The following is a 19,915-nucleotide window of genomic DNA, read 5'->3' on the forward strand; positions in this document are numbered from 1 at the left end:
TCAGGGGCCAAATGCTATGCAAAAGCCCTTCCACCATGAAACAACTGAACGCAATGCATCGCTTTATGATAATACCAAAAAGAAAAGAAAAACTCTTTACTTCCAAAGGGTGCTCAGCTAGACCCCGATCCGCCGGTGACTTTACCCCAAACATGTCCGGCCTTATCTTTCAGCCAGTCCCACAGCTCCGTAGTACTCTTAAAGTGTTGTGTCTCCTCTTTATCCTCGTTCGGGTGAGGTCTCTCTGGGGGCCCTGTCTCGACCGGGTCAACCCCTAAGGGTTTTGAGGGGCTACCCACCACAGGCTCGACTCCTGAGCCCTTTGAAGAGCTAGCCTTCACAGGGTCTACACCAATCGGTTGTGTCGATGTTGGGTTCTGGGCCGTTGTAGTAGTAGTGACAGCATTTCCGACCGATGAAGTGGCGGAGACTGATGTAGCTGCCGAGGCTGCTGCTGCCGGAGAAGAAGCGGTCGTCTCTGGATCCGCAAGCTCTTCGATGCCGGGCTCCGAGTCGTGAAGCCCAATAGGCTTGAGAGGTAAACGAATGGTCCCGTTGTTCGGCTTTGGTTCCATACCGACGGAATCACAAAGCATATTGTATACTTCAATATTTTCTGGATGATTGATCAGCGGGGTTGTCTTTAGTATTGCGCATATGTGCTGATTGGAAGTAAGTAACTTACGAAATGCCTCGATTTTGCTATTAGGTTGATGGGGGAAGGCTGGGCCGCGGGCAATGAAGATAGCTCGCATCAAGGGGTGCTCATGATCGTAACCATGCAAACCGTGCGGATCATATTCCAATCCCTTGGTTTTGGCATCCTGAATGTCGAACTCTTCCTTCTTCACGATAGCCCATCCTGCTTTGGGGATGATCCAGAGAGGGGCAATGCGATCGTTCTTTGAAAAATGGTAACGCTCGGGCATGTCCTTGTCCTTGAGGCGTACCTCATAGCTGGGGTTGTCTTTCAAATTGCCAAGCGCTTGCTCGTATAGCACTTGGAGGTCGGCCGGGTCCTTGGGCCGGATTCCAACCAAAGGCCAACCGTCGACGTGTGCCACCTTATCGAGGTCAACGACATCATCGATCTGTATCATGCGAGAGACATCGGTTGTGGCCATGCCGTGGTCCGAGACGATGATGACATTCACAATGTTCGTCAAATTTCGTTGCTCCAATCCATGGAATAGCTGATCGAGCATTGTGTCCACATCCTTGATCGTAGAGCGGATCTCTGTGCTATTAGGGCCGTACCGGTGACCGTCAGCGTCGACGTTGGGGACATAGGCGGCAATCAATTGTGGCCTCATGTCGCTGATGTCGACCCCGGGATTCTCCATGCCGGGCATGTCCAGCAGCTCAAGAAGTCTGTCGACCTTCTTGGGCAACTTCTCTTTGCCCTTGTAGGGATCCAAGAAACTGGGCTCCATGTCCATGATATGGGCTTCGCTGCCAGGCCACATGTGGACGGCAGTGCGGATACCTTGAGTCTCGGCGGTCACCCAAAAGGGTTCTCCGTCCCACCACTTCGATTGCATGCTTCTTGAGGGATCCGTATAATAGAATTCGGCCTGAAGGTCGGGGTCCCAGAAGGTATTTCCGACCACACCATGGCTTTCGGGGGTAAAGACCCGTAGCAAGAGTATAGTGATTCTGCGCCAGTTAGCTGCATTCCGGGAAGAGATCAGGAAAGTGATATTTGATGGCGGGAACTCACAGGAAACGTCACTGACGGAAACGAGGGTAACATGTACAAGGGAGAAACGCCCTCCTTGACGAAAGAATTGAGCCGGGGTGTCAGGCCACGCTGCAAGAAGTCCGCACGGAACCCGTCAAGACTGATGATGATCGTGGTCGGGGCAAACAGCGCAGTCCCGTTGCTGACGTACTTCTGGGTCTCTCGCTTCTTGTCTAGGGATATCTTCCATGCGAGAAGGACGACGAATGCGAAGCCGACGGCGATCAGCGTATACAGGAACAGCCACCTCTTCCATCGCCTCTTCTTGTCCGTCTTGGAATGCATGCTCAGGTGTCGGCGGTCGAGCTCATCACTTCCCTCTCGATCACTGCTATCACCTGTAGAGCTGCCCTCTTTCATGTCGCCCGACTCCATCTCGTACATCAGCTCAGCATCCTCGCCGTGCCGGGCGTCCTGCAGCAGCCGGTCCTTCTTCTCCTTCCGCCGCGACCGCCGCTTCTTCCTCCTCTCGCCGCCATCGTCGCCGACGACGAGGTTATCGGTCGAGCCGCCGGCGGCGGTGTCCAGGGGGCTGTTCGAGCGGCTCCTGCGCAGGATGCTGAGTGGGTTGGGGATGGCCAGGTTGCTGCCGCGTCGTAGGCGCTCGCGCTCTTCCTTCTTGGCCCGCGTGTCGGCGACAAGCCGGTCCATCTCCTCCTCCTCCATCAGCACCAGGCGGTCGCGCGCACGTAGCTCCTGGCTGTTTCGGGCGTGCGCCAGCACCTCGTCATCCTCGCTGTCGGTTTCCTGGTCGCTCCGGTTGCTATGCAGGGACGTGGCGTCGTCATCGTAAGCGACGGGCGACAGCAAGTAATTGCTCTCGCGCCGTTGGGGGCCGCCGATAATCTTTAGAGGCTGTGGCGACGGCATATTTGTATCGAATGTAGAACCCTCTGGAGTCGTTGGGGTTGATTCATAGCAGGCACATTAATTCAGGGTGGATGCTGAGCCGATGTCGTTGAGATACGTATGATCCTGAATGGACCCTTAGCTAAGAGCAGGGGCATGGGGAAATAGCGACCGGGATCAGGGGTTTACTCCAGAAATAGCTCTATGCGCCCCCTTTAGCCTCTTTAGTTCAGCGCCCCAAAATCCCAACGGCAAGTACTGTACAACATAAAGGACCTTTGCTTCCTCAATAGGCCAGCACAGTATTTGATAGATGATATCAATGTAGAATAGACCAAGAAGCATTTGCATGTATGATCATAGTCGTGGAAGTTCAATCAGAAGTCGGTTCCTGCCTTTATGCATATCATACGTGATGGAATAGGTGTTCGTTGTTGATATCATGCACATCGTGCCATCTAGCCATACAAACAGTTCTCAAAAGAGAGGATAAGCAGCTTCGCAAACAGACCAGATCGAGTAAAGGTATGGGAATGGGTGGCTTGTGTTACTTTTAGCTAGAACTGTCTGCAACATGCAGCATCCGTCTAAATTGACAGTATCTAAAAGGCCAGCTGTACTGCACGACACAGCATGGAATTGCTACTCCAAGCCAAATTGGCTGCATAGCATGAACAGTGCATGACCAAGGGGAACGGGGGAGTCTCCCAAATTACATCTGGTCACATATAACAGGAACACATGAGTCCGACTAAGTCGCACCTCAAGAGGTATGAAGGAATGCATATATGCAGGCAAGCCGACATTTATTGTTCTGACTGTATATCTTCATGACAGTCGTGGTTATTAAGGAGGCGAAAAGTATGAGGTCGGTCAAGAGCCGAAGGTTGAGGTTCTGCCTGCGAGCCCTCGTAAAGTATTATGTTGCTTAATGTCCCATCGTTTGTTTGACTCACGCTTCAATCATGCCCTCCAAGCCTTCGACCTCTAGCAATACATTCAGACAGCATGCCTATCAAAAGGCGCATGATCTACATTAGTAGGCCAGAGCTACTCCCTGGGGCGTAGTCTTTGTCTTAGTTACCACTGCGGATCTCATTCGCGCCGGCAGGCTTCTCGATGGGTTTGTCTTGACCAAAGAGCGCTACATCGTAGACCACGCTGGATGGACAACGTACTTTCCATTTCCTGGGTATCCTGGGGACTCCCCATGGGCATAACCACATGGGGTTCTGCTGAGTTCCAGGGGGCTCGACTAACTTCATAGTTATGCTGGCTCCGTAACATGAATTTCATGTTGTATGGCGGAAACGGGTTCCGCATTTCCCTCGGCTTCTACTTTTTGTCTCCTCTCTTCACTCCAATCGACCATCTTCCGCAACATAACCATCCTCCTCTCGAACTCATCCACGAGAGTGGAATAGCTTTCGGTTTCCTTCTCCCTCTGCGAGCTTCCTATACTACTGCCGGAACCGGAACCCTGCCCGCTCCTATTGGAAAGCCTCAACTCGCTTTCGGTGCCGGCAGAGGCAGCCTCGATACCATCGATCCTGAGCATCAGCCTATCGGACTTTTGCGAGTTCTCGGCATGATCGCTTGGTTTGGCGCCCTCGGCTTCGGATGGTGGGGTTATCCGGCTTAATCGTGCGTCGACAACAGCCCAGGATGGCGAGAGGCTGGACGCCCAAGACACTTTGTAACCGCCATCGGCATCTGGCTCGACATCCAAGAGCACCGTCCGGCTGTGGGACTTGGGGTCCGATGTAGACTCGTCCACGTTTAGTCCGTGTTGCTGCGCGAGGGCTTGCGATAGAATGTCGGGGTCGTCATCGTTGAAGATGTAATGGACGTGCGGATGGTGGGTTGTCCGCGTTGACGTGTTGGTTACGAGCGTGTAGATGGGCGCGAAAGGAGGGCTTTGCTGCTGTGCATCTTGTTCGTGCTCGGCAGCAGTAGGGATTCCTGGAGAGGAAGGCTGCAGTTCGTGGGTGGGCGAAGTCGCATGAGCGGGATCCGTCATTTTGTCGATTTGTTGGGCGGCAGAATCAGAGGGGCAACGTGGATGTGGATGCGACGATTGGGCTGTTGGTGGTGATGGGGAGGAAGGCGGCAAGAGGGATGCTGGGCTGAGCAATGGTATTGGCGCATCATGACTTCAGCTCTAAGGTTTACATTTGGAAAGGAAGCTTGGGTCGGATGCGATGGGTCCAGATTCCAGACAAGTTGGCTGGCTGGTTGGATCGAATCGGACTGGAGGGAACAGAAAAGAAGGGACACGGAACGCGTGTGCCGTGCAATGCAAGTCAAACTTGAAGTAACGTATTGGAGCTGCAGTAGCTCGTTGTACAGCAGCAGACAGGCCAGAACGTGCTGTCTTGTCCGGGCTCTGCTTTTAGTGCCGTCATGAACTGCGGAGAAATCGGGTGGGTTCGTTAATTGAAGCAGGGCCGGAGCTTCTATCTTATCGCTCCGTGGGGTAAATACTACTACCTTAAAGGCCTGTCTTGTATTGATGTGTAACTCCAGACCGCAGAACAGATCACCTGCCTGAGATATCCCGTGTCACTTCTTCCCTGAGATGGATAGGCATCAGATCTGGATTCTTGTGTGTCGGGATAGTGCAGCAACGCTACGCTTCCAATGCGTACTTAACTTTTACCAGCGAGAGAGGAACAGAACTGTGCCCCCTTTCATAGGCTAGCCCCTTCCATGTATTCATAACTGACTTACACAACCGTTTGCTGTCCAACCAACTCGTAGAAGGCCGAGGTTTTCTCTCCAAGAGAACTTATATTTCGAACCGACCCAGTATGCCTATGCTGAGTGGCTACCTTCCATCCCCTATTATCTCGATGTGACACCGAAAGGACATAGTATAACGCCACAAATGCCCGATGTGGATTATTGCCTGTCTGTAGAGGCGAGATCATTTTAACTCGAATTAGGGGCTTCAAGAGCATCAAAGATACCATCTCATAGAGCTAGATCGAAACCCTTGCTTATCCGCTCACTCAATGCGACTTCCGTCAGAAATGTCTAGCCCCGTACAGTAGGCAAGCAGGTCGCACTGAGCAACGAGCCATTTCCCCTGAGTAGAAAGAAGCAACTGTATAGATACAGCTTGACTCCTTACAGGCTCTTGTAAGCTCTGATCATGGGGTGATAGAGTTTAGTAAGTAATCCAGACTAAGCATGGCCATCTCTCTACCCCCAGACCATAGCATAAGCACAAGCAGCATCAGGCTCTGGCTGCCTGAACGCTTGCCTCCAAAGTCTCAAACGCATAGTGTAGTAGTCACAAGGGGGCTTCAGTTGTCAGCCATGACCATACCTCCCGGCTGCTGGCCTTCCTGAGGCTGTTGGTCATGCTGTTGTTCCTGCTGCGGGTCAAGATCTGGTCCCCATTCAAACTCTGAAATACGTGGTCAGCTACACTAGTACAGGGCAGACAGCATTAAGATACAATGACTCACTTTGCCTGCACATGGGACATTGGCCTTTGGACGATTCCTGCTTGATCCACTCCTGTATGCAGTGCTTTGAAGGGTCAGCTAGATTAATTTCCCGGGGCATGGTCCAGGACTGACCATATGAAAGTTGTGGCCGCATTTTCCAGATACTAGACGCCTATCAGAATTGATTGATCCATGATGCCGTAAACAAGGACTGCATGGGAGTCAGTGACTCACAGAGACTGCAGTCATCTCCAGGATATTTGCATGTCGGACAAGTGCCATCGAAGTGGACTTGGCAGATGCCGCATACATCTTCTTCTGGCAAGTTCCAACGCCAGCTTGCTACTGCATTCCACTGCTTGATCTTGACCTTCATGTTGACCAAGCAGGAGTTGTGGCCAGTAAAAGGAGTACCGGTAGGGGGTAATCTCAGTTGACAACAATTTGGTCAGATACAACAATAACACTGTCTACACCACCAGGTAAGTATGTATCTTGTCCTTTCGAAGGTGCCCAGCGAGTTGATTGTTGGACAGGTACGGTTAGATGAAAAGTGAACAATGATATCGGGCACAGCAGGCTTCAAGCACATGCCAGTTGCAGTGAAAGCGCGTCTGCATGAACTCCAGCTACTGGTCAATCTATTAACCTAAGGTTAGCAGGCTCCATCCACCATCGTCCAGGGAAGCACAATACGCTAGGCCAGAAGCGCTATAGCCCGGTCCCCAGCTCTGAGCTCCAGCTGCACGTTTGCAGCTCCGCTCGATGGGCCTTCCTATCAATCCTATCAATGCTGCTCCATGTTTGGATGTGCATGTGGTCAACAAAGAATTCCATGCTTATAGGAAACTGCGATTCTCAGGTAGGAAGCATGAGAGAAACAATTCCATATCTCCTCGTACATACCAGGTCCTATTTAATCATTCAATAGGAAAGATAAACATTGAACAGAGCGAAGAACTGGTAGCATAGGTAGATAGATTCCTACGTCACTTTACTTGCACCAGCCCTTGTCGCAGTCCTCATCCCGACAAAGAATTACGCAAGTGATACAAATTCGTCCAATAGGTAGCGCCCCCGCAGCCGATAGCAACCCTCCAACCCTCCTACTCCAATTCATTTTTCAATTATTGACTGGGTAGCTCTCAACCTCCGGCTCAAGCTCAAGCTTTCCGTTGCTGCTCAATTCTACTCAGCGACTCTCAACAATCTAGCGCCTTTCATTTGCGACGAGATTCCCTCCATTGTATCGAGGCGCTTTCTCATTTGCCATCTGTGCAGAAAACTGTTCAGTCCACTGCTTGCGGTAATAGACTGCGACGGTAGGGTTTATTATCGACTTGAGTCTGCAGTTTCCGCCAGCTGATAGCAGTCACTGGTCGGAGGAAGCTACACAAAACCCGACTGCGATTCATTTGGTCAATTAACGGCCATGGCTACTGTCGCAATGTTCCGCTCGCCAGCTATGGCGCGGCATACAACCAAAATATTTGCGGGTCCAAGTTCACCATGTCACGACGGAACCTCTCTTCCTACATTGTCACGCCCAAAGAGCTGGCCGAGGCGCTCAAGAAGAGCCCTCCTTCTCCCATCAGTCCCGAACCACGTGTGATCCCAGTCTGTGCAGCCTGGTTCCTCCCCAACGACGAGCGCAAGGGCATCCAGGTCTTTGTTGAAAAGCGCATTCCGAAAGCCAAGTTTTTCGATCTCGATAAGGTCATCGACAAGCGCAGCCCGTATCCGCATATGTTACCGAGTGCCAAGAACTTCGCAGCAGCTATGAGCGAGCTCGGCATCAGGAAGGATGACACAGTTGTGGTATACGATACAAAAGAGCTAGGCATATTCAGCGCGCCGCGGGTTGGCTGGACCCTCAAGGCTTTTGGCCATGCCAAAGTTCATATTCTGAACAACTTCAAGCTATGGGTAGAAGAGGGCTACCCCACAGAGAGCGGTGAACTCTACAGCGTCGAGTGCAGTGCATACCCGATCCCTAAGTCTGATCCTGAGGATAAGGTAGCTAGTTTTGAGGAGGTGAAGGAGGTTGCCTCGGATTTCAACAAGGAGGGTGCAGAGGGAGTGCAGATCCTGGATGCTAGACCAGGAGGGAGATTCGATGGTACTGCACCTGAGCCGAGAGAGGGTCTTTCCTCCGGGCACATGCCCGGTGCGATCAACATCCCCTTCAGCTCTGTGCTGGATCCTGAGACCAAGGCTTTCTTGCCAGCTGATCGGCTAAAGAAGCTTTTCCAAGAAAAGGGAGTCGATCCGGAGAAACCAATCATCTCATCATGCGGCACTGGAGTTACTGCTGTTGTCATCGACACGGCACTTGAAGTGGCAAATTACGGCTCTCCTGAGAAGCGAAAGGTCTACGACGGTAGTTGGACGTAAGTGACCCTCACAGATTTCCGTGGCATTAGTAGCAACTAACATTACAGCAGGGAATGGGCACAGAGAGTCACGCCTTCCGAATCTCTCATTCGCAAGGACGAATAACTACGATGCCATTTTAGTTGCAAAGCCAGCTGAAACGGTTGTTGATTTGAACGACTAGATACCCTCCTTACTAAGGAATCCGCGATCCATTGTTACGAATGAGCAGCGACGTCTATTCATGAGTCTTTCGGGCACAAAGTTCGTGTGTCCCTTTCGCGGCGAAACCACTCTACTCATTGCAGGCGAATTGGTCCTAATTAAGGAATTTTTATATCGGTACGGCGATTTGGGTGCATTCTGCGTTGAGGGCAGGTCTTGGTACGGTAAAATAGGGGATTTGAATGCCTGTGAGTAGCACATTGAAGTAGCGACATCGTTTGTTCATGATGTTTATATCAACCTCGAGGCTTTCCGAGGATGCGATTGACCATCAAATGCCCTGTATCTAACAGGGAATATTATGCTCTTCCGGCAGGGCATACCTGCATAATAAAACGAGACCATGATCATGTCTGGACCACGACTGCATACAAGTGAAATTGTTTCCACCCATGGTACCAGCCCGTAGTGTAAACCTAAAAAACCTGCGTTTACATCTCAGCTCTTGCTTGTGCTCAGCTCTTACTTGTGCGTTGAAGGTAGGATAATTAGCGATGTAGTAGCTAGTGATGGGATATTAAGGGTTTGAATACAGCAAGAAATGCGTGTTTGTGTGTGTGTGTGTGTGTGTGTGTGTGTGTGCCTATCTTTCTTGACACATTACAGTCAATATCCTCTTGGACTGATCAGAGTGTCAAAGATATGCCATGGATCAATCCATCTGGTGCATTGTATGAGGTATTCGTGATATCACCTAACCTTCTGAGGGATCCCGTAGCATGACTGGCTACTGTCGAACATGTACAGTAGTTGCTAAGGCTGACAGCTGCAGCAGATGCCAGAAATCAACCCCACTTAAAGATTGCACTGTGCACAGACCACACACAGCTACCAAGGTAGTTTGACTTCTCAAGAAAAATAGCCCTAAAGGCCAAACCCGGTAGGACCCCGTGGACCGGCGCACAGCTGACACTTTTCCGAGGATTTTCTGAATTGGTCGTTTGGTGTGGATTCTTGCACCCCAAGCCAGGGAATTAATTTCGCAACCACGAAAAGGCATACGACCCAGCGCGGCCATTTACATCTCGACAATCCCACCCAGCCAATTCCCTTTTCCCGCCCAAACGAAATCACTCGACAAATAAGTCAACATGGCTGACCGTGGTGGCGCTGCACCTGCTCGAGGAGCCGGCTTTGGAGGCCGTGGAGATCGCGGCCGTGGTCGCGGACGTGGACGTGGTCGCCGCGGCGGCAAGGGCGATGAGTCCAAGGAGTGGCAGCCCGTTACCAAGCTTGGCCGTCTCGTGAAGGCCGGCAAGATCAAGTCCATGGAGGAGATCTACCTGCACTCTCTCCCATCAAGGAGTACCAAATCGTCGACTTCTTCCTGCCCAAGCTCAAGGATGAGGTCATGAAGGTGCGTTTTTTTGAAATACAATATTTTATTTGCGACTGGCGAAACGCCTCATTTGGCCTCTGGACGAATTTGGGGCAATTCGGCCATACTGGGAATTTTTGCGGGGGAATCAATGAAATCGCCAGTCAAAGTTGCTAATTCGTTTTTTTTTCCGACTACAGATCAAGCCCGTCCAGAAGCAGACCCGTGCCGGTCAGCGTACCCGATTCAAGGCCATTGTCATCATTGGTGATTCCGAGGGTCACGTCGGTCTCGGTATCAAGACCTCCAAGGAAGTCGCCACTGCCATTCGCGCCGCCATCATCATCGCCAAGCTGAGCGTCATCCCCGTCCGCCGCGGTTACTGGGGTACCAACCTTGGTCTGCCTCACTCCCTGCCCGTCAAGGAGAGCGGCAAGTGCGGTTCCGTCACCGTCAGAGTATGTGGATACCGCCCGGAATGACGACTAATGCCTTGAAACATAATTGCTGACCTTGTTTTGCAGCTTATCCCCGCCCCCCGTGGTACCCAGATCGTCGCTTCCCCCGCCGTGAAGCGTCTCCTTCAGCTGGCTGGTATTGAGGACGCTTACACCTCATCTTCCGGCTCCACCAAAACCCTCGAGAACACCCTGAAGGCTACCTTCGCCGCTATCTCCAACACCTACGGTTTCCTGACCCCCAACCTGTGGAAGGAGACCAAGCTCATCCGCAGCCCGTTGGAGGAGTTCGCCGACACTCTCCGTGAGGGTAAGCGATACTAGAGAAGGAAGCAGAGGGCTGTGTCTTTTTCGGGAACTCGGCGTGGGCTTAAGGCTTTGATTTGTACTGCATTGGTGGCCGGACATTCTGGTCATACAGGGATCAGATACGAGGTTAGCAAAAAAGCATGGCTAATGAAATCTGACGTTTGACAAACAACTACGCCATGTTCGACCGCTTGATGTCAATGTTGTGAATGCCGTCATAGAGGTGATACATCTGGGTCATTGTGTCTCTTCTAGCAGGATTATAAGAGCGTGGTATCTCCAAGGCGGTGTATGTGTTGGTCGAGTCCAGTGTTCGATGCCAATTGTTGCCGAGATCACGGTTGGGCATGTCAATCGCTGATGCCCCAACTTGCTTCACCTGGGTTAGCTCTGGCGAATGCTGGATGGCCACTTCCAGGTGGTAGGTTTCACGAGTAGCTTCTTGTGACTAGACTGGTGGGTGGTGCGATACCTCCGAATGCTACTTCCCATTACCAATTTCCGAGACCAGCTCTACCATGTGCCTACTGCTTCAGACTGATATGCTCGTCCCGGCAAGTAGGTACTGACCTGGGAAGTTGCAACACATGAGCTCGAGTAAGTTGAGATCATTCGCAAGCCGTAATGCAACGGCCGGCTCTTGAAATAGAGCTGAGCTGCTCGACCATCTCCCCTTTATGTTCATCACCAAGATATTTTGGTTCTGTCACTGGAAATAACTCCATCTCCTATTGCTTTTAGTCTCTTTGGACTTCTTGTTTTGGTCAGTTGGATTCTTTTTGGAGATCAGCACTTATATCTCTGCTTCACACCACTCAACCCGAGCAAATTCTCACCATCAGCCAAGTTCTTCCATCCGCATGGCTCCCAGTTCTCCCTCTCAGGGGATATTGAGACTTGGTGTAGTAGTAGTAGCCATCTTGGTCCTTTTCTTCTACATTACATCTAACATCAGCAGTCGCTCGGCCGTCGAACTGCTACGAGGCCAAGGTCTCGTTCCCGAGTCTTCCTTTCCGCTTGGCCAAAATGAAGCCCCTAATATCCGCCAGTCCACCAAGGGACGACACGTCGAACGCGATATAGGTGATCTCACAAACAGGAACGATGTTGTGCCCGGAATTCCATCAAGTCTCCAGCATGGCTTTGCCAGCGCCTTTCCGTCGGTGGCTCCTTTGTCTCTACTCGTGCCCGATGTTGTCGACCTCTCTTCAGTACTCACGAACTTTCCCGCGCTTGGCCCGAGTACTGGAGCCCTTATGGTCTCAGAAGTCACTGTTGAGTCCTTTGAGGGCAGTCTCCAAACTGCAGCGGGCAGTGCCCTAGCTGGAATTGCAGGTGTTGGCTCACTGCCCACGGCGCAACTCTCTGCTTCATCGCCCAGCACGGTTGCTAGCGTTGGCAGCCCAGAGTCCGCTCCGGCCGGCGGATCTCTCACACCCGATAGAAATTCGCCCACACCTCGCTCTCCGGAAGGCACGGTAGCCGGTGGGTCGTGGACGGGCGGCGGCAACAAGCCCTTATCCACAGGAAGTCCGGCAGTAACAGCTAACCCCGGAGGTAAGAAGCCGATGATGCTACATTACGGGACGCGGGACTGAACTTGGCTGTAGCATCCGTTCCTACTGGTACCGTTTCCATCACAGCTACTACTGGTGGTCAAGGGTCAGGCACTATTACTATCACCAACACAGTGTACATGTGGGTTCTAGCAAGGCCGTTCTTAACAAAGAGTGGTTGCTGACTTTCGGACAGGGCCGGTGTGACATCTATCTCCGCGGTCTCAATAAACTTTCCGTGTCCAGCTCCGTCACCTTGCTCGGCATGCCCGCAGACGTGCAACTGCCCCTTGGAGACAAGCGAGCCGAAAACATGCAATTGTCCTACGCAAACAGTTGAATCGCAAACGTGCAACTACCCTCTGCAATCGATCGAACCACATACTTGCAACTGTCCTGTGCAGACATGCGGTTCGCAAACGACGATGACGACTCCAGCTGTTCAAGGGACGGGCAGTGGGCCTTGCCCTGAGTCCGGTTATACTTGCGCTGACTGCATCGGCGGCTGGTTCTGTCCGCCACCGCAGACACCGGCGCAGTCGGGGCCAAATGGCTGCTTTGGCTGGGCATGCGCTCACTGCAGTGGTGGATGGTTTTGCGTTCCCAAACCAACCGATAAGGATTCTGCGGCCTCGAGCACGGCAGTATCAAGCCCTGCTGCTGCAGCACCACCACTTCTGCGTCGCCCTTCGACGACGGCCACTACACAATCGGCTGGGGCCAAGCCGACTATCCAAAACTACGCTTCAGGATGGACATACGCAGGATGCTGGGCAGATCAGCCCCATCAGCCGGTGCTGGTTGGGCCATCAAAAGCCAATTTTGGACATCCTCTCACCAACGAAATTTGCGTCCGGCATTGCTTAGTCACCGGCTACACCCTCGCCGCGACATCGTTCGGCGACCGGTGCTTTTGCGGTCAGTTCCTCAATGGCACGCAGAAGCTCGAGGCCGAATCCCAATGCTCGACGCCTTGCGCCGGCGACGAGGCTCAGGTCTGCGGTGGCAGCTGGGCCCTGAGTTGCTACAGCCCGGATGGCCAGGCACGGGGCTGGGCGCAGTTCGGCGAACAGCCGAACCCCGATGTGTTGGATCCGCCCACGGTGCTGAGCCTGGCCGTTGGGGGTGTCGGGGTGACCGTCGTGACGACGCCAAACAACATATTCCCGACGCAGGGTGCAGATTTGGGCCAGCTGCAGAGCCAATATGGCCTGTCAACGCAGCAGTCCAAGGCAGTTCTGCCAAGCAGGGTAGGTATTCCAGGGCAAGACAGCCCGATTTCTTCGCCAGGCCGGTCATACTCCAACCCAACCATTGGTAATGGGGCAGGTACTCCCTCTCCGAAGCTTGGTGAACAAGGAGGCACTCCTTCATCATCCAGCGGGGGAACTGGACCATGTCCAACGGCACCAACGACGACTATGAACACTTCGCCCTGCGCAAGTACGGGCCTAAACGCGCCAAATGCTGACCCACTAAATAATGTAACGAGCAGTGATGGCTTGACAATTTCTGGAGTCGAATCGAATCCAACTCTGACGTTGAAGCCTGGAGGCAGCAGTGTAGGTACCTTGTCCACATCTGTCAATGGGCAATCTGGTACGCCAAGTAACGGATCGACCACAGAACCAGACGGCGGAACCACATCAAGTCCCGGTGCTGGAGGTGGTATAGCTCCTAGGGGAGGTCACTCTACCACCATCAATCAAGGACAAGATAAGACGCCTTTAGGCAATGGTCAAGCACCGCTCTCGGACGGCTACTCCTGGCCATCGGGGATGGTGCCCTAAGGCGATGTTCCACTGGTCACAACACTAGCACGTGTGCTCTCGTTGAAAGCAGCCAAGATGGCGCAGGCTTCTAGTACAATTGCACCGCGTGGGACGGACCTTGTCTTGACAAACGAAAGGGGCGCTGGCTCCCACGTTGTTCAGACAGCGCCCCCAAGCTTGGGATGGGACAGAGGGCGTAGGACAGATTGATTGGGGATGTACTAGTTGGCGTCTAGACTATACATGTCTGTCGTCTTTAGGAATGGACAGGTTGCTCCGTGCAACATCAACATGTAGCTAGGAGTTTTGGGAGCATATCTTACTAGTTGAGGTTATGCAATGGGCGAGGAAGCCTTCGTTAGCTTTTGTACGTAGTAAAATATGACGTCAAGGTCTGGTTGAAGTACTTATTCAAGGGCCAAAAGGGGCATTAGAGTTGGGGATAACTACCTAACGTAGTTGATTGATCAAATTGCTTGGTGTCTATTAATATCCAGGTATTCCCCTGAAGCCGTGAACTGATTAGGTAGTTCTTTCCTTCTCCTACCGTGTAATGTGAGAGGCGGCGTGCCTAGTGCGTCGGGCAGTTCAGCTCGCCTAAAATAGCGGCTGGCTGAGATCCAACCTCACCTCGCATTCCCCGACTTGTAACACCCAATCAATATATGGGTGTTTGCTGGTCTTGGCACCTCACGGCGACACTTTACCACCTCATGCGCTGCTTCTTTTGACATGATTATGATTATGCGCCTGATGATGGAACAGTGTCTATACTCCATTGCGCATTTTCGAAACAATCAAATAACGATGCCACTCCGGCATTCATTGGCAAGATCTGATTCGGCCTATCAGGAGAAGAAAAACGTCATCTGCGCTAAGACAGGCTGATGATGTTGTCGCGATATCGGGTCGCCGGTGCGTCGCTCGCCGCACGGTGGCAACAGCTAAACGGCTGCTCTCGTTTCTTGATGGTAGCAACGGGGCTCATTACGCTGCTTGGTATGCTATGTCTTTTTGTCGTTAGGTTGTTGACTTCAACCTCCAAAAGCCTGGACACACGTTGCTAACATGCGGTCACTGTGCTTGTATAGCGTTGCTGTCGCGGCTCAGCGGCCCTGTCGACGTCCATGATGTGCAATCCCAGATCACCAACAACCTGCCGTGGCACGGCCGCGAAAATGCGACCCTTGCCGGTGGCATCCCGATCCGTCTCATGTTCATCGGTGATTCCGTTACCCTCGGCGATCCCGAACAGGCGGGCTATCGTAAACAGATCCGTGACTGGATCGTGGGATTGGGAAACCCGGTGAACTGTGTGGGCAGTGTCAGTGCTATTCCCTTGCCTTGTCTTTTGTTTGATATGCTTCCCGTAGCGTGTGTTTGTCTATATTGATCCTCATCTAATATGTTGCGTGTCTGTTTCAGAACCGGTTCGGCCATCTGAAGGATAACGATGTCGAGGCCTTCACTGCGCGGCGCGTCAAAGACCTAACTGCCGGCCTACCCTCCATCGTCCCGCAGACCCGCCCGAACCTCGTCCTCGTCCACGCCGGCGCATCCGACTGCTTCCACGACCCGGCGCAGGGGTCAGCGCACGCCTTGGACCATACCCAAGCGCTCGCCGAGTATCTCTTCGAAGCCGGCGATACTGCCCACGATGGTGGCGATAACGATAACACAAAAGTGAACACGACGGCGACGGCTGCGGCGATGGTGACTGTCATCTTATCTACGCTCGTCACGTCGTCGGACCCCGAGTTCGAGCGCTGTATCCAGAGCTTCAACGCGCAGATCCGGCAGGTAGTCACAGACCTCGCGCGCGAGGGCCGCCATATTGCCCTTGCTGAGATGCATCGGGATCAGGGACTACCCGGCCGTCCGGGCCTCGAGGTAATCCAGACCGATGGGATGCTCCCTACGAGCGACGGGTGGCGCATGATGGGTGAAGTACTCAAACAGACTATCCGCGAAGTTGAACACAAGGGATGGCTGAAAGCGCCGGTCGACAACGGAATACCGGCTGATGGGGATACGGAGAAGAGAGGGTAGTAACTGAGGAGGATTACATAAGATCATGCCTAAGGTCTCGGCAACAGCAACTTGGACACACGCATTCGGAAAGACTTTTATCGCTTGTAGCTTGGCGAAATGTTCATGTGCCGAGTTTTTGCCAATGCACCACATTGCGATCTTTGGTAATTTACGACAGACAGGTCAGGGGCAAAGGCCTACATGCTGAGTATAAACAAGTAGCATACGATTTCTACCGTTTTTCAGTGACATTCGGCCCCTCTTGGAGGAACAAAGCATCGCGAGGCAGTAGTAAAGAGTGTGTGTGATGGATGATGTGGTGTATTTACAAGCAGTGTGTATAGCGACACTGCTTCCATGTCGCTCAACAAATGTATATACAAGAATAATATATGTACAAGCCCTCGGCTGTCATACAACTCACGCGTCTCAACTTCCCACTACGTGACGGAAGAGGACTAACGATCTCAGATCTTACCAACACCAGCGCGGTCACGGACGTAGCCGTTGGCGTTGGCGGCGGTATCGGCGCTGGCGACGTTCTTGCCGCCGAAGTTCTTGAGGAAGCCCGTGTCGGCGCGCGAGAAGGCGCCCGACGAGCCGAAGGCGTTGGCCTGGCAGCTGCGGCCGAGGGCGCTGCTGCAGGTGCCGCCGCCGTTGGAGACGGTGAAGAGCTGCCCCCCGACGGTGCTGTCGACGGGGTTGACGACGTTCTGGAAGACGTTGCCCTCGGCCAGGACCATGCCGCCGGCGTCGACCTCGAAGGCGTGGCCCGAGTTGGCGTAGAAGTAGTTGTTGACGGCGTGCACGAGCGCGTTGCCGGCCGCCTTGGGGCTCCGGCCCGACGTGTGGTGGATGTAGTTGCCCTTGAGCGTCACGAGGTCCGCCGAGCCGGTCACGTAGATGCCCCAGTAGTGGTGCCCATCGCACGTCGCGCTCCACGAGGTCGAGCCGTCGATCTCCGAGTTGGAGATGGTCACGCGGTTCGAGGCGCTCTCGCCCAGGACGATGTGCTGGCGGCCGATGAGGGAGGTCTGTCGTGCAGATCCGTGTTAGTCTTTATCCGACCTTTCTTCTTCATATAATTCAAGTCTATCAGTCGCGTTATTCTGCTTTGCTTACCTTGACGTGGTCGATCCAGATCATGTCGGTGCCGTCCAGAGTGATAGCATCACCACCCCAAACGTATTTGGGGTTGATGTTGGTGATATGGATGTTCTGGATGATGATGTTCTTGACACCGCTCACGAGTCGCAGACCCTTGCCCTTGATGACACCGACAGTGCCCTGTCCGATCAGACTCTTGTTGGACTTGACGGTAATACCGAGTGTGCCGGCCTTGTCGTAGCTGACGGAGACCTTCGGGGCAGACTGCTGGTAGTTATCGCACCAGCCGTTCTGGTTGATGGCGAGCTAATTCCGAAGCAATCTTTGTTAGTCAGAAGCTCTTTCTGTCTGGGTTCTCCCTTGTTTATCCCATTATCGACTTACCTGGCAAGCCGACCCGGTACCCCAGGGGGCGCATCCCAAACCCGAAGCCGTACCCTCGGACCCGGTGAAGTCGAAGGTCTTGGTCAGGACGATGACACGCGCCTGGTTGTCGCCCAGGTATGAGACGAGCTCCGCGGTGGTGCTCGGGTAGACAGGGCTGGCGTTACCACCGCCGGTAACGCCCTTGGCGAAACCCTCGGCGGAGCCGACTACGCCGCGGCCGAGGCCGTCGAGGCCAGGAGCGCGGCGACGGCGCTGATGGAGCTGGCGAGTCTCATAATGAATGATCAACAAGTATATGGTAGTAACGAGGGTGGGGATAGGATCAACAGATGAGGAGAGTCAGGCTCGGATAGACCAACGCCCGACCGGTGGCGGCGTTATGTACTCGCTGAAGAGATTCTTGAGATCCTTACCATTTTCTTTCGGAATATCTTCCGTCATGGGACGAACATGATTTCGCGCTCCGGGCTCGGTTGGCTTCAAGGCTCCATAGGTGGAGCTACATTTGCCCGTTTGCCAACCTGATGGGATTTCCGTCAAGGACAGAATAGATTGGGTGGACGTACATCTTGACATTCTGTTACGAGAGACATCCCACCACTCGTTGAAGCTAGCTGATTCCTCACGTTACACCCATGTATCCAGTGACCCGGCTCTTGAGGTTACATAGGAGCCGGTGTGTGACAGCGGCGGGTAGTCTCCCGCGTCCATCTCAGCACTGGGCTAAGCCCTACCAGGGCAGGCGAATGTTACATGTCACAGCTGTTAACCACCTTCCACGAGCGAATATCTATCAGAGACGCAGAAAGGTTGGAGCATCAGCGGCGCATGTTGCCTGTCCTGGAAAGCCCGTCAACTGATGGCCAACCCGCGTGCCGCTCAGCCTGTTAGTGAAACAGCTAACCTAGATATAAAAGGGACAGTCGGGCCAAAAAGGGGGGGGTCTTGCGCCGGAACGCCAGGTTTTCCGCCAATGAGATGTTAGTAATTCCTGCCTTGGCTGCGAGAGTGCAGACGAAATTCTGCGGCCGGGATGCAGCTTCTAGAAAGCCCACCACCCACTGCCGGGAATCGCGGGATTTGCACCTATTCATGGCATCTTTTACTTGGAATCGGCAAGCGGCAAGGCAGATCAACCTCAATGCGGATGTTGCGCGCATGCCGCGTTCGCCATTGCGGAGTTGCTGCTATCTTCGTTGGGTGAGGGTGGAGAGGTAACGGAAATTACTACCGTTTCGACCAGCAACCTTCTCAAGTGGTTACTAATAGTGCGGCGTTTCGACTGAGCTGATTGCCATAAGTTTTGGCCGATTTCTGCATATAAGCATATAAGCAACAGACTTTAGCGACGTGTTTTAAACCCACCTTCGGCTGATTTTGTGCTTATTTAATTTAGCGAGAAACACTTCCTTTTATCGACCGGCTAATCATATCGACGAACTTAGCTGAATGGCAATAGTATGCCTACGACTCTACATACATATGTTTAACTCCCCAAGCCAGGTATTACAGTAGTGTAAAGCATAGCTTTCGCACCAAAATATAGTGTGTGACCGATGTTTTCCAAAAACATCGTCCCATCTGTATGAACCTATCTGATGTGCTGGAAGGCCTGAACACCGGGAGGTTGACCAATCGCAGCAGGCTGCTTTTGATCCCTTGGGGATTCCGGGCTCACTTGGTGTGTTTCCTTCACAACCAGCCCGAACAAGTCAATATCGCAGCAATTAGCGCCATACTTCATGCAAGAGTAAAATTTGCCTTGCTAGGTAGTATAAGCTGCTGAATAGCTGAATCCTGGCTGAATCGAGTGCTTTTGGTGAGTGTGGTATTGCTCGCGCTCGTCCCTCGACGCTCCGGATGAACGCTGTCTCTATTCCGACGGCAGCACGGAGGAGGCCATTACCGTACGGACGAGGCCGTGGTGACGTCGACGATATCTCGAAAGTATTAAAAATCGGAATGAGCTGGCTTCTGGCTGGCTGAATGAAAGCAGCTAGATTCGGCTGAATTGGGGAGAAAATCGATTCACCAGATGCAAATTCAGCGGATGAAACACGGCCTAAGCCTCAAACACTAAGGGGCACATCTACAGTAAGCCTTGGAAGTTGGTGCGCGACAGGACTAGACACGATCGTTTGTTGAAGGCGGAGAGAAAGAAGAGGGTAAAAAGATTATACATACACACATCATGTACGAAAAGGGCAAGGTATGCAAGGTATCTGTCTATGGCGGCAATGTGGATGAGCCACTAGGTTACCTGCGGCAAAACGACTAAAATAACATACAACACCGGGGATTCGCTGCTCGTCACCGACACAACTACTAATCCGG

At 52.8% G+C, this 19,915-nt stretch overlaps 8 protein-coding genes across 8 annotated transcripts; 4 read left to right on the forward strand and 4 right to left on the reverse strand.

The window, feature by feature from the left end:
• Positions 1–113: 113 nt before the first annotated feature.
• PG994_007779 (type I phosphodiesterase/nucleotide pyrophosphatase) lies at positions 114–2,611 on the reverse strand (the record flags this gene model as incomplete). Its single annotated transcript, XM_066859188.1, has 3 exons — positions 114–616; positions 686–1,669; positions 1,717–2,611. The coding sequence occupies 3 exons, from the start codon at positions 2,609–2,611 to the stop codon at positions 114–116; spliced, it is 2,382 nt and encodes a 793-aa protein (XP_066714675.1).
• A 1,246-nt stretch (positions 2,612–3,857) lies between these two features.
• On the reverse strand, positions 3,858–4,610 carry PG994_007780 (uncharacterized protein; the record flags this gene model as incomplete). Its single annotated transcript, XM_066859189.1, has 1 exon — positions 3,858–4,610. The coding sequence occupies one exon, from the start codon at positions 4,608–4,610 to the stop codon at positions 3,858–3,860; it is 753 nt and encodes a 250-aa protein (XP_066714676.1).
• Positions 4,611–5,898: 1,288 nt separating this feature from the next.
• On the reverse strand, positions 5,899–6,421 carry PG994_007781 (uncharacterized protein; the record flags this gene model as incomplete). Its single annotated transcript, XM_066859190.1, has 4 exons — positions 5,899–6,002; positions 6,064–6,127; positions 6,178–6,209; positions 6,280–6,421. The coding sequence occupies 4 exons, from the start codon at positions 6,419–6,421 to the stop codon at positions 5,899–5,901; spliced, it is 342 nt and encodes a 113-aa protein (XP_066714677.1).
• A 1,133-nt stretch (positions 6,422–7,554) lies between these two features.
• On the forward strand, positions 7,555–8,544 carry PG994_007782 (3-mercaptopyruvate sulfurtransferase; the record flags this gene model as incomplete). Its single annotated transcript, XM_066859191.1, has 2 exons — positions 7,555–8,435; positions 8,490–8,544. The coding sequence occupies 2 exons, from the start codon at positions 7,555–7,557 to the stop codon at positions 8,542–8,544; spliced, it is 936 nt and encodes a 311-aa protein (XP_066714678.1).
• A 1,190-nt stretch (positions 8,545–9,734) lies between these two features.
• On the forward strand, positions 9,735–10,743 carry PG994_007783 (40S ribosomal protein uS5; the record flags this gene model as incomplete). The annotated part of the gene is given in 4 exon segments (XM_066859192.1): positions 9,735–9,882; positions 9,894–10,000; positions 10,162–10,419; positions 10,486–10,743. The coding sequence occupies 4 exon segments, from the start codon at positions 9,735–9,737 to the stop codon at positions 10,741–10,743; spliced, it is 771 nt and encodes a 256-aa protein (XP_066714679.1).
• An 845-nt stretch (positions 10,744–11,588) lies between these two features.
• Positions 11,589–14,074, forward strand: PG994_007784 (Xylosyltransferase oxt; the record flags this gene model as incomplete). The annotated part of the gene is made up of 4 exons (XM_066859193.1): positions 11,589–12,285; positions 12,339–12,426; positions 12,481–12,505; positions 12,689–14,074. 4 exons carry the CDS (start codon positions 11,589–11,591, stop codon positions 14,072–14,074), a joined length of 2,196 nt encoding a protein of 731 aa, XP_066714680.1.
• Positions 14,075–14,946: 872 nt separating this feature from the next.
• On the forward strand, positions 14,947–16,105 carry PG994_007785 (carbohydrate esterase family 3 protein; the record flags this gene model as incomplete). Its single annotated transcript, XM_066859194.1, has 3 exons — positions 14,947–15,055; positions 15,148–15,362; positions 15,482–16,105. 3 exons carry the CDS (start codon positions 14,947–14,949, stop codon positions 16,103–16,105), a joined length of 948 nt encoding a protein of 315 aa, XP_066714681.1.
• A 449-nt stretch (positions 16,106–16,554) lies between these two features.
• PG994_007786 (Pectin lyase) lies at positions 16,555–17,997 on the reverse strand (the record flags this gene model as incomplete). The annotated part of the gene is made up of 4 exons (XM_066859195.1): positions 16,555–17,121; positions 17,210–17,500; positions 17,579–17,851; positions 17,995–17,997. The coding sequence occupies 4 exons, from the start codon at positions 17,995–17,997 to the stop codon at positions 16,555–16,557; spliced, it is 1,134 nt and encodes a 377-aa protein (XP_066714682.1).
• Positions 17,998–19,915: the final 1,918 nt, after the last annotated feature.

Source organism: Apiospora phragmitis (genome assembly GCF_038363925.1).
Source record: "Apiospora phragmitis strain CBS 135458 chromosome Unknown utg000007l:2111988.0-4706623.0:1.0-2598199.0, whole genome shotgun sequence".
In the NCBI taxonomy this organism is placed as follows: domain Eukaryota; kingdom Fungi; phylum Ascomycota; class Sordariomycetes; order Amphisphaeriales; family Apiosporaceae; genus Apiospora; species Apiospora phragmitis.